At 37.2% G+C, this 17081-nt stretch overlaps 1 protein-coding gene across 5 annotated transcripts in view; it reads right to left on the bottom strand.

Moving 5' to 3' along the window:
• Rps6ka3 (ribosomal protein S6 kinase A3) overlaps positions 1-17081 on the bottom strand; it is a 107686-nt gene that overhangs the window by 39937 nt on the left and 50668 nt on the right. For all 5 annotated transcript variants that reach the window (XM_021153101.2, XM_085837937.1, XM_029473071.2 and 2 more), the window contains 4 exons: positions 15761-15877; positions 9175-9256; positions 1220-1300; positions 321-400 (listed from right to left, as the gene is read on the bottom strand). In XM_021153101.2, coding sequence (XP_021008760.1) covers positions 321-400; positions 1220-1300; positions 9175-9256; positions 15761-15877 — 360 coding nt within the window. The remainder of the gene's footprint in view (positions 1-320; positions 401-1219; positions 1301-9174; positions 9257-15760; positions 15878-17081) is intronic.

Below are 17081 nucleotides of genomic sequence, written 5' to 3' on the forward strand. Positions count from 1 at the left end.
GCATATTAACATTTTTAGAAATGAAAAATGAACTTGAGAACAAATGCTGAATTGATAGTACCAATGATGAAGGACAGTTATTGCTCCATTATCAATTCCAAAAACCAAGAAAGCAGCAGTTGAGGTAAGTTTGTCATATAAAGCACTGCTTTCAGTATAAATTCAAGAGATAGGGAAATAATTCTTTCTGACTCAGTTTCTTGAGTGACAGAATTTTGTACTGCAAGAGAAATTATGATACATACAATACTGAAATAACAAAATTTTCATTGAAATAGAATGAGTAGAAATAAATTAAGAAATAGACATGAATTATATACCTCTTTGGATAAGCGTGTAAACAAATCTCCTCCCCTGAGAAAGTCCAAAATAAGATACAACTTCCCTTCAGTTTGAAAAGCTGAATGAAGAAACAGAATTTTTGTTTAAACCATTGTAGTTTACTTTTGTGGCTTATATTAAGTCAATTCATTCACATATAAATATTTTTTAGCAAGTAAGTGATACCAGAAACTTAAGCTTATTTCTACATGCTTAGTTCTACACAGAAGAAAACATTGATTCTCTTAGAAAATGAGAAAATGTCAAAGACAGTTTCTTAATATGGACCAAAGTTGTTTTTTTTATTTTTTTTCAAGACAGGGTTTCTCTGTGTAGCCCTGGCTGTCCTGGAACTCACTTTGTAGACCAGGCTGGCCTTGAACTCAGAAATCTGCCTACCTCTGCCTCCCAAGTGCTGGGATCAAAGGCGTGCGCCACCACGCCCAGCTTCAGACCAAAGTTTTCTACAGGCAAGAGTCCCTTAAGAATTCTACCATTTTAAAGACATTTTCAGTAAGAAAAACTCACGCCAGAAAGATTTCTTCTTTTTCTTTTTAAATTAATTGTTTTATCTATTCAGAAAGATTTCTTTTAACCATGATCTAAAATAGAACAATATGCCACAGCATGGGGTTGGTTACAGTCAACCACATAGTATATGGATTCTGTGCTTTTACACCCTGAGAAGTAGCACTCGACTTCCAGAGAAAAAGAAAAAGGTAGGTGTAGAGGTTTTAGGATGCTGATATTGGACCTCTTTCTTGTCTTCACTTTGGGCCAACACAAACATAATATAAAATGCTGCTGCAGTGTTAGCTATGTATATTTTAGTATATCTGAATATAGTCAGAGGGTGAAAGAATCAAGGGAAAGTGGTGAGAGGTGCTCCAGAACTTACCGTAATGCAATTTGACAATGAAAGGGTGATTGACTTCTACCAAGATATCACGTTCCATTTTTGTCCTAACACGGTCTCGAACTATAAAAGATTGCACACATGATACAATATAAGTATTTTTAAAGATAATATTAAAACAAATTATTTTTAGATCCCATTTTAAATTCAAATTTTCTTATGTGCATAAAACATGAATTTTTGTTGCTGTTGAATTTTTAAAATCTTTAAAAATAACTTTTACTATATTATATAATCAAAAGCAACTGTGTCTTTAAAAACTCTATGCTTTAAGTTAAAAATATATGACATATCAGGTATTGGGTTTAGAAACATTTTAGTGGGAGTTGTGGAAAATGGTAAAAAGCACGAGAATTCTTTAAAATAAGGCATTTCATGAAATATTAAAACAAAAATCTGAAATAGGTTTCAATACTTTTACTAACCCTATCACCTCAATAAATGTTCATTAAGTTTCTATAAAATGTAGCAGACTTTGTAAAGGATTGATGAAACGTGGTAGATAGGGTAAAGGATACACACACACACATATATATATACATATACACACACATGAATGTATATATATATATATATATATATATATATATATATATATATATATGTGTGTATGTATGTGTGTGTATCTCAAGAGGGAGAAAAAAAGGAGGAAAGGTAGATTGGAAAGGTCGTACAGGAGAAAGACCAAGGGTTTTTTCCTTTTTTAAATTAGAAAGATATGGATTCAAATTTGTTTAATCATGAATAAGTTACTTATTTAACCTCTCTGGAACATCAGTTATCTTGCAGGTATAAAATTGGGTAATTTGACTGTAGTGTTCAATTTGTGATCACTTGGATAAAGTTTATAACCAAAGCCTAGTGTGTAAGAGGTATTTAAGTAATGGGTACTATCATTATTATATCAAAAAGCAGTAGTGTGAATATGATTAAGGAGAAGTTTCCTGAGCAAAGCCTCTAAGCTGGCATTAGAGCAAGAAGTACATCAAAGGTTTCAGAATACAGGGGAGGGATGAGAACTTGTAAATGATCAGAAACCCTCCTGAAAGTCAGATAGAGTGGCATGTGTCTGTAATCACAGCATTTGAGAGGTGGAGGCAGAAGCATTAGGTGTTCAAAGCTATCGTCAGCTCCGTGGGGAGTTTGAGATGAGCCTATGTTAAACCATACTCTTGACTCAAAAAACAAACCGAACCAAAACAACAAAACCTTTTTACCATTTATGTTAGTGATTAAGACTAAAAAGAAAGATGGGGTGGAGGAGACAAGGTAAAACTTAAATTAGTTTTATTCTCAATTTAAGCGAACCAGAGATATTAAAAAAAAAAAAAAAAAACCCAGCAGTAAGACTTCTGGGGAAAACCAAATAAGTAAGAGCCAGTGAACGATGGCTTAGTGGGTACAGGTGCTTACTGCTAAGCCCCATAACCTTGCTTTCATCACTGGGAACCATACACTGCATGGAGAGAACCAACTCTAGCAAGTTGTCCTCTGACTTGATCCCTGGGCCAGCCCCCATCACACACATGAAATAAACTAGTAGTAACAACACCACCAAGACCACCCACTGCTTTCTCTATCCTATCTTCCACCCAACTGAAATTAATGAGTCAGAAATAGGAATCAATTCCTCTTGTTGGCTATGGAGCTCTACCAATTAACTGAAACATTCAGCTAATGTATCAAATTAATTATCAATCTGTGATTTCATTGTCTTGTTATCCTTATTGTATCTAACAGGCTCTGTTTATTTTTATATGAATGAACCTTATCATAATGGCTGGCTGATAATTCTGTTCTAGCCTGATCTAAGTCTTTTTTTTCTTAATTATGGTTAATTATATCATTTGTGATTAGTTCCCATTAAAGTTGAATTCTAAAATTCTAGCTCTTAGAGTACACAAAGTTCATACATTTAAATACCACTACTTTGCCTAAAACACACACCAACATAGCCATTGTATGTATCCTTTCCATTCTTCTACAATGAAAAGCTTTTTGTTTTGTTCTTTTTTAGTCAAGGTCTTAGTATATAGCCTGTGGTAGCCTTGCACTGGAAATGAATTTTGGTTATTCACATTTACTTAAATTGTTTAAAAATTATTATTTATTTACATATTTGTGGTGTGTGTGTGTGTGTGTGTGTGTGTGTGTGTGAGAGAGAGAGAGAGAGAGAGAGAGAGAGAGAGAGAGAGAGAGAGAGAAGACTGAGACTATATGCTTATGTGTCCTGGAGCTGGACTTACAAGAGGTTGTGAGCTGCCAGACATGGGTGCTGGGAACCAAACTCCAGTCCTCTGGAAGAGCAGTGAGCACTCCTTATGGCTGAACCATCTCTCTAGTTCCATGTTTTATTTTTCATTATTATACATTCATTGTATAAAATCATGGGTTTCCTTATGACACTTTATACATGTAACATATTTTTATTATATTCATTACTCTATTACCCTCGTTTGTCCCCTCCTCTTCCCAAATAGTCCCCAGAACACACAGTATTTTTTAATCAGATAACTTCTAAAGTGTTAATGCATATTGAAGATGGCAAAGTGAAATTTCTCTAACAGTTATTAGATTTAAATCTCTTTGACTTGAATATGAGAGTGAATAAAAAATGCTGTTTGTATTTCTAGGACTATATATAGAAAACTGTTTTAAGTAATGATGCATAAACTCTTTTAGGCTAACAGACCAATCTAATTCCCCATTAAACTGATCTGATGTCATTAACTTCTAGTTGATCCCACTCGGTTTATCAGTAGAAACTTTGAAATGGAAAGAGACTTCTCAGTAAACATGAGTTACTTATTCCTAGAGCTCCATCAAAAGGACATTATTAGGAAAATAATAGTATCAAGCTCTTAGATATAAGGTCTACATTTTGAGACTCTTCACGGGTGCCTATCATCACTGAAATACCAACCAGATACAGATCTATGAAAAACTCCAATTTACACATTAGGCCCAGGAAAAGATAAATAAAAACAAATAATAAAGTTCCTTGAGTGTGTTCTCATGTCCACTTTTCACTTAAAATGGCACATGCCTTTAATCCCAGCACTTGGGAGGCAGAGGCAGGAGGATTTCTGAGTTCAAGGCCAGCCTGGTCTACAGAGTGAGCTCCAGGACAGCCAGGGCTACACAGAGAAACCCTGTCTCGAAAAAACAAACAAACAAACAAACCAAAACAAACAAACAAAAAGAAGTACTTTATGTATTCTCTTTGGCATGCTTGAATTACTAACTTTATCAATTTTGTAGTTTGGAGCAATTAACGTAAGTTTTGCCTGAAATTTCTTAGAAAACAGAATCAAATTAAATATCAAAATAAAACAAAAGCCAAAATCCCAGAAAGGATAAAGTTAATAAAACTTAGGAAACCATCCAGGAAGCACAACATACACAAAGACTATGTGTTACAAAAGAAAGAATACATAACAAAAAAACTTCCACAGAACTAGAATATATGAGTTCCTAGTTTCATTGGAAACACCCCACATACCGTATGATGAAATTTTACACTACACATAGAAAGATACTCCATAAATTTCAAGACACAAGGATAAAGAAGATTTTACCTATAGACTTCTGGAGAGGAAAAGTTGCTTACATACAAAGAACTGGAAAACATTTTATGTGTATGAGTGGTTTGCCTGTATGCCCATGTCCTACATTCATGCAGTTCTTATGGAGGCCAGAAGAGGGCAGTGGAATCCCTTGGAACTGGAGTTACAGACAGCTGAGCTGTCTTGGGGATGCTAGGAAATGAAGCTAGCTTCTCGGAAGAGCACCAAGTGCTCAGCAACATTTACTTTAATCATATCTTCTATTAAACATGATGTCAATTTCCCAAACATTCATTTTTCAATATCTATAACTATAAACGTTTCTGTGAATTTTCAAGTACAGGAACTCATTTTGTTTTTTTTTTTTTTTTTTTTTTTTTTAATATTTTTATTACATAATTTCCTCAATTACATTTCCAATACTATCCCAAAAGTCCCCCATAGCGCCCCCCACTTCCCTACCCACCCATTCCCATTCTTTTGGCCCTGGCATTCCCCTATATTGGGGCATATAAAGTTTGCAAGTCCAATGGGCCTCTCTTTCCATTGATGGCCGACTAGGCCATCTTTCGATACATATGCAGCTAGAGACAAGAGCTCCAGGGTTCCGGTTAGTACATCATGTTGTTCCAACAATAGGGTTGCAGATCCCTTTAGCTCCTTGGGTACTTTCTCTAGCTTCTCCATTGGGAGCCCTGTGATACATCCAATAGCTGACTGTGAACATCCACTCCTGTGTTTGCTAGGCCCCGGCATCGTCTCACAAGAGACAGCTATATTAGGGTCCTTTCAGCAAGATCTTGCTAGTGTATGCAATGGTGTCAGCGTTTAGAAGCTGATTATGGGACGGATCCCTGGATACAGCAGTCTCTAAATGGTCCATCCTTTCATCACAGCTACGAACTTTGTCTCTGTAGCTCCTTCCCTGGGTGTTTTGTTCCCAATTCTAAGAAGGTGCACAGTGTCCACACTTTGGTCTTCATTCTTCTTGAGTTTCATGCGTTTATCAAATTGTATCTTATATCTTGGGTATCCTAAGTTTTGGGCTAATATCAGGAACTCATTTTGTGTTGCTATTTCCTCAGGTTAATTCAGCAGCATTAATAACTGTACTTATTGTAAAACTGGTTTCTAATGATGCTGCTAGCATATGAAATAACTCATTATTATTTGGTATGCATATAAATATGCATATTATTTAATATGCATTTCTATTTTAGGCCACTAAATCATTTCCTCAAAAATTTAAAAAATATTATTTTATTGTTTTTTAATGTGTTTGGGTCTTCTGTCTGCTTGTATGTCTCTGCATCACTTGCGTGAGTTTAGTGCCCACAAAGGTCAGAAGAGGGCAGCAGACTGTCTGGGACTGGATTTACAGATGGTTGGGAGCCACCATGTTAGGTGCTGGGAACTGAACCTGGGTCCTGTGGAAGAGCAGCCAGCATGTTTAACCACCGAACCCTCTCTGCAGCCCCTCCTTAAAAGATTTATCTTTTCCTCAAAGTTCTTTACTTAGGCTGTAATAGTGTGCCTTATCAACTACCTTTCCCAATAGTTTCACATGGACTAATTGCAATTGTACTACAAGAGATTTCCTTTCTTCATTAATTTATGGATTAACTACAGATTATTCTTTAACTATTACTAGTATTATTGTAGTAGTCAAACTATCCCAGATTTAGCAAGTAGGAGCACCTTAGACAACTCTGTATATGTATTTTTTCTGTGTAAGAGTGTGCATCTATGATATATGTATGTGTGGTGCATGCACATACGTAAGTATGGGTATGTGTGTGTGCCTATGCATGTTTGTAGGCCAGAGGAGGATTTCAGGTGTCCTGCTCTATCACTCTCTGCCTTATTACCTTAAAATGGGAACTCTCACTGAACCTATAGCTACTGAACTCCAGATAGTCTCCATTCTCTGCCACAAGCTGCTGAGGTTACAGGCATGCATGTGGTCATATTGGACTTTTGTGTAGGTGCTGAGATCCCAGTAAGTGTTTACAAACTAATCCATCACCACAGTATCTCAACTTCGTACATTAATACAATATTTGAGGCCTAATTTTTCTATTCCCCATTCAAACTATTTTGCATTATATAAAAGGTTAATTAAAAATATTTAGGATATTTAGGTGCACAGCAAAATTTTGTATATCTGTCCAGGTACCACATGCATGCCTGATATCTGAGGAGACTAGAAAGAGTATCAGATCTCCTAGGACTGGAGTTACAACTGCTTGTGAGCCACCATGCGGGTGGTGGGAAAGAACCCAGATCCCTGGCAAGGGTAGCTACTAATCTTAACCACTGAGTCCTCTCTGCAGTTCCTAACAGTTTTTATTGTCAACTTGCTTGTTAAAATTTACAAGATTTCTCCTGATTTTTTATGTTAAATAATTATGAAATTTAGATAGGATGAAGTCTGTTATGGTTATTCTGTTATGGTCTGTTATTAAGAATCTAGACTAATGGTTTTTAAAATATTTAAAAATAACTTGTGAAACCATTATTTCCATTTCCCATTGTTGTACTTACTGGCTTTAGCATACAGAATAGCAGGTACTCAATATTTGTGACAGATATAATGAAATTTAATATATATTTTAGTATTTTTACTTGCATTATTTTTCCAAATTATCACTGTTGTAAATAAGCTTTAATATTCCTTTCTCATTTTTCTTTTCTAAAATATTCTTGAAGGTATGTTTTTCAAGCAAAACTTTGCATCATTTTGTTAAGTTTTAAGGACAAACCAACTGGCATGTGGATGCTGAGCTAATTAATGAGAAAGGTAAAGATAAAGGGGTGTATGATCAATAGCTTTCTCTCATAGGACTTAGGGGGTTATTTTCTGTATAAGTATCTTACCTTCCCAGTTTTATAATTTCCTTCAAATATTATATATGTACAACATAATCTTGTTAACTATAAGAACAAGAATCTTCTCTTGCTTTTGTGAACCAACTGTCAGAGTTCCACCTATGTGAATTCATGACATGGGATTCAGGAGTATAAAGTTTCAAAGGCAGGAATTAAAAGTGAGGATGCTGCAGGGACCCCAATGGAGGAGTTACAGGAAGGACTGAAGGAGCTGAAGGGGCTCAAGCTGCATATGTAGCAGAGGATGGCCTTGTCAGACATCAATGGGAGGTAGGCCCTTGGTCCTGTGAAGGCTTGATGCCCCAGTGTAGAGGAATGCTAGGGCGGGGAGGCCGGAGTAGATAGGTGGGTGGGGGAGCACCCTCCTAGAAGCAGGGTAAAGGGGGGATAGAATTTTTTTTTTGCAGAGGGGAAACCGGGAAAGGTGATAACATTTGAAATGTAAATAAATAAAATATCCAATTTTTTAAAAAAGGAAAAAAGTTAGGATGCTGAAAACTTTGGGTACCTAGTTCTAGCAAGAATCAAGTAAGAGGTAACGCCACAGAAGTAAAGTATATATAGGACAGGAAATGTATTCAGGAAAAAGAACAAGAAAATGAAAGCAAAGAAAAATGATCTTTTCTAGAACATAGTGAAATTTCTTGGCATTATATCTATACTGAATGACTGGGAACACCAGAAATAATAAATGATCAATACAGACATTTTCTTGGGTATTTTAATGCTTTATGAATTACATGTATATTTAAAAGACCCCCCCACACACACATTAGGAATCAATAGCTCAACTATTTAGAAACTAGAGATGTCGCAAAGTAAATAGTACTAGTGAATAAAAGGAAGACTTTAGTACTGAAAATCTATGTGCATCTCTTTGAAATGTCACTTTACCTATCAAACTCATGTCTTACATTACAGTTTTATAAAAAAAAAAAAAAAATCAGATTCCGAAACTTGTTTGGAGACCAGAGGTCAGGATGACAAAATACTAAAAAATTAAAGCTATTTTGCATCTAGGTAATTAGTATATTTTCCAAAAATATTAAACTAATTATTTGAAAATGAATCAAACGCAGTTTTCTTTTTTTTTTTTGCCATGGGCACTCTTTTTTGTATTAGATATTTTCTTTATTTACATTTCAAATGCTATCCCGAAAGTTCCCTATACCCTCCCCGCACCCTGCTGCCCTACCCACCCACTCCCACTTCTTGGCCCTGGCATTCCCCTGTATTGTCAAACCCAGTTTTAATCTTTTCAACTTCTACTTGCCTAAAGCCCAAGATGAACTCATAGTCCTTCTATTCTAACATGGCAAGTCCTGCTCTTAACAGTAATATGACTCTTAGTCCAGTAGGAGAAAGTTAAAGTGTTTACAGAGCCAATTCAGAATGTTAGTAGGTAGCCTCAGGGTCCCGTGAGCTCTGAGACCGTCAGTTTGGTTAGGTTACATGAGCATGCTAAATACTGGCAGCACTTACCTTTCAGCGTGGCCTTCTTTAATACTTTCATGGCATAAAGCTGTCTAGCATCAGAGCCTGAGATTTTTTTAACTAAGAAAACCTGTATTTAAATGACAGAAAATAAACATTACAAAGAATTACAAACCATATTCCTTTATTACAGCCAAGACTCCATTTACATATTCACACACATATACACACACATATATGTTGACGTTTCAAACAGTAGTTATATCGTGATATTTCATTGTAAGTGGATAGTTGCTTTCTTTTTCATTTTGTTGTTTGCCAGTTTCCAAGCAGCATGTAATATACACAATACGACAAATAACTCAACCATGAATATAGCAGCTAGAGAATAACTCCACACATTCAAAGTATACCACAGGAAATGTCGGCTCTGCTTTATCAAAACAAAATTCTTCTGAGTCCCTCAATTTTTTCAGATGCTAGGGTTGTAACTTAAGGTCTCATTCAAACTAGGCAAACACTCTCCTTCCTACTGAGCTAGAGCCCCAGTCCCACACGACAATTTCTTGCTTTTTTAGTTTTTTTTTAAAAGATCACATTCCCCTTCTCCATTCCCTTCTTGCCATCGTCTCTTTCCTAAGTTGTCTATTTTCATGCCTTTTTATGGTGAGCCAATGAGGTTAATTAGGGTTGCTCATGGCAGCATGGACAACTTACCAGTGGCTATGCTAATAAAAAAAATTGCGGGCTGGTGAGATGGCTCAGTGGGTAAGAGCACCCGACTGCTCTTCCGAAGGTCTGGAGTTCAAATCCCAGCAACCACATGGTGGCTCACAACCACCATCCGCAACGAGATCTGGCTCCCTCTTCTGGAGTTTCTGAAGTCAGCTACAGTGTACTTACATATAATAAATAAATAAATCTTTAAAAAAAAATTGCCTCCCTTCCTGAGCAAACATCACCTGTCTATGAATCCTCAGGGAGGGGTGGGCCCTTCTGAATTGCCCCTATCAAAATTCGTACACTGGGGCATTTTGTGACAAACTTCTGTTGACACAATTATTCACAGATAAAGCGTCTTTTCTGTGTAAGAAAAGTATACACACATCTATGTCACTGCTAGAGAAAGAGTAATTTAAAACATTGCTAATGAAGAATACTAGTCAGATATTTAACAAAACACTACCTTTTTGCCTTTTAACCAGCAAATCATCATATACATCAAAATATGAAAAACGAAGCCTAGGATCATTATTTAGCATCTTCAACTTCTGTATATTTGAAGATATTTTGAAAAGAGTCTAGGGTTTAAGCAAAATAAATAAGATGTGCTTTAAATAGCTCAGTTATTCTGTAGTATGGTTGATTCGAACACTATCAACACATCATAATCATTTTGACTATTACGTTCTTGATTTTTTTCCAACAAGCATTAAAGAGACCTGCAAAATAGACCTGAAATTTACTGTGTGCTTGCATGTGTACATGTAGTAGATGATAAAGATCATAAACAGAAAGCTGGGTGTTCTGTTCTATCATTCTCCACCTAATTCCTCTGAGACAGAAGCCAGTGAGCCCTAGTGACTTGCCTGTTTCTGCCCTTCCTAGTGCTGTGGTCACAGATGCACAGGGCCAGGCTCCGTTTTTTACATTGGTGCTTTGGATTTGAACTGTGGTCCTTAATGCCTGTGGAGCAAGTGCTGAGTCATTTCTCCAGCTTCTGAACCTGAATTTTAACCTATTTTTCTCTACTTCTTCTTTCAAATTAAGCAGTGTTCCTCTGTTTGTGTTGTTTTGCTTTTTGAGATTGGGTCTTACTCCATATAACCCTGGCTGGTGTGGAACTCAGAATAATGTGCCAGCCTCAGCTTCCCAACTGCTGGGAATTCTAGATGTGAGCCGCCACCATGGCTGACTAAGAGCAGTGTTCTTGAGCTGCTACAGGTGGGAAGAAGAGAAGTAATTACAATCAAGACTTAAGTTTAGCGTCAGCTTTCACTGATCTGACTTACACTCAATGTGATTAACCAGAAATCTCAAAATTATTTATCTAAGTGATTCTCAGGCAAGGTAAAATTTTATCATTTTGCAAAACAGTACAAAGGTAATGAGTAATGAAATCAAGTGAAAAGCACATGTGACCTCGGCCCCGCAGAGGCAGAATGTGATCTCTTGTACTGAGTTCTCTCTGCCAGCACTAAGCCCCACCTAACAGCTCTTTGACTCAATTATGGGGAGCCGATCTAGGAGGAGAAAAGCATTTTTTAATAAGGGTGGTTCTAAGGTAGACTGCTGTTCAAATGTGAAAGGCAATCAGATATTAGTAATAACTATGAATAAAAATATATTCTAATTGGGTAAACTTAATTAGGAGATTTACCTAACAATGTCTTTATTCCATTCTAAAAGGAGATTTCGTGCGGCTGGCTTCTAAACTTGTTGCAGTTCCGTGAAAGTACCTTCTTAATTACTTGTAGCACTTCTGAACTTCCACAATGCCTTCCAAAGCATCTGCAGTGCAGCAGCATGACAATCTGGGGAAGTAGGCCTACTAAACAATGCCAGTTTTATGCCCAAATCAGGGCTTAGAGTAGTCAAACCATTTGCCTGGCGTCACAGTGGAACTAGATCCACGTCAGCTACCCAGTTCTGGGTTCCTGCTCAAGGAATTCTTTAACTGTTTCCTTAAGCCAGCGAGCCTCCAAGCTCAGTGAGAGCAGCAGGAGTCCTCACTTGCCCACGCAGCTATTATAGGCTCTGACAGGTCATCCTGTTTCCTTGGTTTATACTGGCCTTTAAGGATGAGTAAGAAAGAAGACACCCTATTTTAATGTTTGCTATTTATAGTGAGGCATTTAAAGTACTTTTACAGAAATAAAGGGAGAAGCATTCGAATTCCTTGGAACTTAAATATTATGTTCCCTGAAACCTAATGTATAAAAATAAACTCATCTATTTCGTTTGTTGAACAGTATGGCAATACGGTTAATGCCAGATATTATGTGTCTGGCCTTATATAATTTAATTCTCACCATATTCCTGTGAGGTCAGCACTATGACTCATTAATGTTTTTCAGAATTAGATGTTAGGCATAGTGCTACTCATGGAACCTCTAGGCTAGCGGGAGAGATACCCAATGAGCAATTTTGCAAATGAGTAAGTGCAACTGCAGTAAGTGTCAAAGAGGAGAGGTCTAGAAAGTTCTTCGAGGGTATCACAAGGGAGAATGACGGTAGGGTAGTAAGGACGTCTTCTCTGATCAGAACTTCCAGAGCCAACCAGGTGAAGAAAGCTTAGGCCCAAACTAAAGGCCAGTGGGGTCAGAACACAGCTGAAAAGTATAAAAACTGGTGCTTTAGAGGTGGCTAGGGGCCAGACTAAGGAGGAGCTCCTCTGCAATTGTAAGAAACCGTCTTTATCATGAAAACAAAGCAAGGCGGCCGAGGAGTTAAAGGGTACAATATTAGTTCATGCCAGTTCTAATGGACACAATTGAGGTTACAGTTTTTTGGAAGCTGCTCTACAATACTTTTTGACTAGACCAGGGAAAGGTAGAGGCAGCGTATTCTAGAGAGGTGGCAATGGAGGATAGGATCATATGATTCCCAAATTATTTACTAAATCAACAGGATCTGGTGACAGATCATACTGGCTGGGGTGGTGTAAGACATGGCAGGGATTGGGGGTGGAGAAGGAAAGGGAGGCAGGAGCAGACTTGAAAAGATGCTAAGAATGCCTCTTTGGTTTTCTGGCTTGTTTAACTGGATGCCATTCATAGTGACAGAGAAAAACTGAACTAGGATAGGTTTGGGGGTAGGAAAGATTATGAGTTTGGTCTTAAATATGCCAAGCATAAAATAAAATGCCTTTGAGACATAAGTGGGGGTGAGGAGCAGCTATGGAAAGAGTTCAGAGCTTGGAGAAGAAACTTAGGTTGGGAATATAAATCTGTGATGTCAGCAGCATATGAGTTACAATTAATACAGGAGCACAGATAAAATCAAGTAGCGAGTGGTACAAAGAGATGGCAGTTCAGAATCCAACATCAATGAACTTCCATATCGAATGACATGCTAGAACAGGGAAACAGGGCTTCAAGAGATTAAGTAACGTAGTGATAAGTAGAAGAAAAAATGAGTTCAGTCTGGCTGACCTAGGGTTTAAAATTATAACATTATATTCTGCTGTCCATTGAGTCTGTATTTAGATTAAAAGTATGGTCTATGCTTAAAAGTGGTTAAACAACCATAACAAATTATCTATATTAGCAAACAGCTACTAAACAGCTTCAATAAAATATACACGAGAGATCTGCTAATGCCATTTTGATGCTTACAGACCATGACACTTTGCAGCGTTTTATTAAGATGGAGGTGCTAAGGAAGAACTGCACTACCAGTGTTGTGTGCAATCTTTTTATCTTCTGTCTAGAAAAATCAAGTGGCAGCATCATGGGAAGAGAAGGTAGGAACGCTGCTGGGAGTTCAAGGCTAGTGTGTGCTACAGGGAGACCCTGTCTTAAAACAATAATGGCAACAATAAAAACAAAAAGAGGATATAAAGGGGATAGCTTGTGATTTTTAATTATTTAAAAAACAAGAGAGCTGGGAATGCAGTTTAGCAATCAATAGTGTGCTTGCTCATCGTGCCCTGAAGCCCTAAGCTCAACCTTCCTATCAGACATAAAACCAAACCAACCAATCTGCTCATACACCTACCCCAGTAGGGTGATAATAAAGGGCACTCTTAAAAGATGTAATGAGTATGAACACTGCCAAGTTACTAAGGTTCCTACTGCAGTTCTGAGTAACTATTCATCTTTTCTATACTTAGTAAAACATATAAAAGAAAATGTTGCTGGTAAAAAGACTGGTAGCATTTCATAAAATATTTGTTTTACAATGTGATAAAACATCCACGAATTCTAAAAATTCTTCTCTTTTTGGAGAAAGGTTCTCACTCTAGTCTAAGTTGGCCTTGGATTCACCTATATAGCCGAGGCTGGCTTCAAACACATGCCAATCATCCTTTTTCATCTTTTTAGTTGCTGGGATTACCAACCCAAGACATAAACTCCTTTTAAATCTGGACATCTTTTAAATTTGGATTCAGTTCCTTTTAACTTTTAAGATAGGGTCTTATGCAGTTTAGGTTGGCCTCAAATTCTCTACGATTCTTCTTGAGTGCTGGGATTATAGTCTCATGATATCTGGTTCTGTTTTCCTTGTAACTTTTTTCTTTTGTTTTTTTGTCCTAGAAGTCTCTATGTAGACCAGGCTGCTCCTGAATTCACAGAGATCCTCAGGCATGTGCCATTATGCCAGGCATGCTTGTAACTTTTAAATCTAAATTTTATGAGCTATCTATTTCTTTAGGATTCATATGTATATTTCTCTAGAAGTTTCTTTGATGAGGGGTTCGGACTACACTATCTGTGAGAATAGCAAACATTTTTTTTAAATTTTATTAGATATTTTCTTTATTTACATTTCAAATGCTATCCCGAAAGTTCCCTATACCCTCCCCCCGCCCTGCTCCCCTACCCACCCACTCCCACTTCTTGGCCCTGGCATTCCCCTGTACTGGGGCATATAAAGTTTGCAAGACCAAGGGACCTCTCTTCCCAGTGATGGCTGACTAGGCCATCTTCTGCTACATATGCAGCTAGAGACATGAGCTCTGGGGTACTGGTTAGTTCATATTGTTGTTCCACCTATAGGGTTGCAGACCCCTTTAGCTCTTTGGGTACTTTCTCTAGCTCCTCCATTGGAGGCCCTATGTTTCATCCTATAGATGACTGTTTCATTTAACAGCATAAATGAAACATTCTTAATGACTGTATCATCTCTCCAGACCTATCTTGTATATTTTAATGGATACATAACTATTTATGGGGCATAATGTGGCAATTTGATAAATATATGCAATGTATAAATGACCAAATATGAGTAATTAGTGTTTTTGTATCTTTAAACATCTATAGCCAGTTGTCATGTTACATGCCTATAATCCTTAGGACTTGGGAGACTGAAGCAGGAAGACCTGCCTGGGCTACACAGTAAGAGCTTATGCTCCCCAAATGTTAACTTTTTGTGCTGAGAAGCTTCAAACTTCTCTTCAAATAAAACATATAATGGGGCTGGAGAAATGGCTCAGCGGTTAAGAGCACTGACTGCTCTTCCAAAGGTCCAGAGTTCAAATCCCAGCAACCACATGGTGGCTCACAACCATCTGGCAGGACATCCTCTTCTGGTGTGTCTAAAGACAGCTACAATGTACTTAGATATAACAATAAACAAATCGTTGGGCTGGGGCAAGCTGGGCCCGAGTGAACAGAGGTCCTGAGTTCAATTCCCAGCAGCCACATGATGGCTCACAATCATCTGTCCATCTACAGTGTACTCATATACATAAAATAAATAAATAAATCTTTAAAAAACATACAATGAATTGTTGTTAGCTCTAGTCATGCTACTGTATTATAGAACATGAGATCCTATTTCTTCTATGTATCTAATGTTGGTACCCATTAGCTGGCCTCCCTCTATCCCTAGCCTTGTGTGATTAGCACTCTACTTTCTACTTCTATGGAATTTCTATAAACTTTGTTTATAGCAAACAACTATGACTTACCTTTCCAAATGATCCCTGCCCTAATACTTTTAAAAGTTCAAACTGGGAAGGATCTGCCTTTTCATGTCCTTCCTTCACATGATGTGTGATTGCAATTTCTTTGATACTGCCTTCTTCCTGTTAAGGTAAATATAAAGAGACAACCCATTGTTAGCCCAGAATGACTCTCATTAGGAACCAAATAATCTTAACTTAATATAGCGTATAAGAATCTCTTGAATTTATACACAAAACTACTCTTTGCTGACTTATCAAGTAAGCAGAAAATATACAAGTAATTATACTTTTAAGTTAAATGTTAGAGAATATTAGGCCCTATCAGCTTCTACACGATACTAGCACTAATTATTTGCAAGTCTTCATTATTTCTATTGGACATAATTAGGATAGTTTTGAACAAAAGTGTGTGAGAACATTTGAGAATAGCAGATTAGAGTACTGTACTGTGTCTGGCGTCTGAGTATATCAGGTGGAACAAATGTCATATGTTAAAGATGTGTTTGTTGGGGAGAGGGACTGACAACTGTTGTGGGGTAAACATGGTTCTATCCTTCACACAGCTGCCAAGCAAGCATACTAAAGCGGAGTGGGAAAGGAGAGTGAAGTTTTAGGTTTGAAATTCCTAAGTTTCCTTCCTGACCTCAAAAGAGACACAGGGTTATTAACTATGGTCAGAAAAAGATTTAACGTTTGGAAATATGGATCATGGGGTGAGGATGAATGTTTAACACAATAAAACTGAAAATTCTTTGGGCCAAGGGAGGAAGGATATTTTGAGATAGTGTCTTATTATGTAGATCAGGCTGGCCTCTAATTTGTAGGCAATCCCTTTGCCTTAGTTTTTCCAGTGCTGGGATTACAGGCATGTAATACCACATTCAGTTTTATAAAGGCTCTTTAAAGTCTAACGTGGATACTAGAAAATAGATAACATATACATTGAATTTCAATTACCTATTTGTGTAGAGATGAACAAATGAATCAAGACAATACTGTGTGTTATAGACAAAAACAGCAACAAAACCAGAAGTACAAGTCTGTTAAATAAATACTGTCATTCCCATTCTATTGACTATAAATGTGGCTTTTTTTTACATGCGTAAGTACTGGCAGAAGAATCCAAAAGTGTTATACAAATCCTTTTGGTTTTGGAGCTAGAATCTCACTATGTAATCCAGGCTAGCCTCAAACTAATGATCCTACTGATCCTCAGCCCCCAGAGGACCAAGATTAGAGGCACTCACTATATCCGGTCTCATTATTTTTAGCATTATAATCTTTTCTTCAAAGGTTTCCTTAGCAGTTTCTCATATACACTTAA

This window comes from Mus caroli, unplaced genomic scaffold (genome assembly GCF_978045245.1).
Source record: "Mus caroli unplaced genomic scaffold, Mus_caroli_1 scaffold_5, whole genome shotgun sequence".
Taxonomy (NCBI): Eukaryota; Metazoa; Chordata; class Mammalia; order Rodentia; family Muridae; genus Mus; species Mus caroli.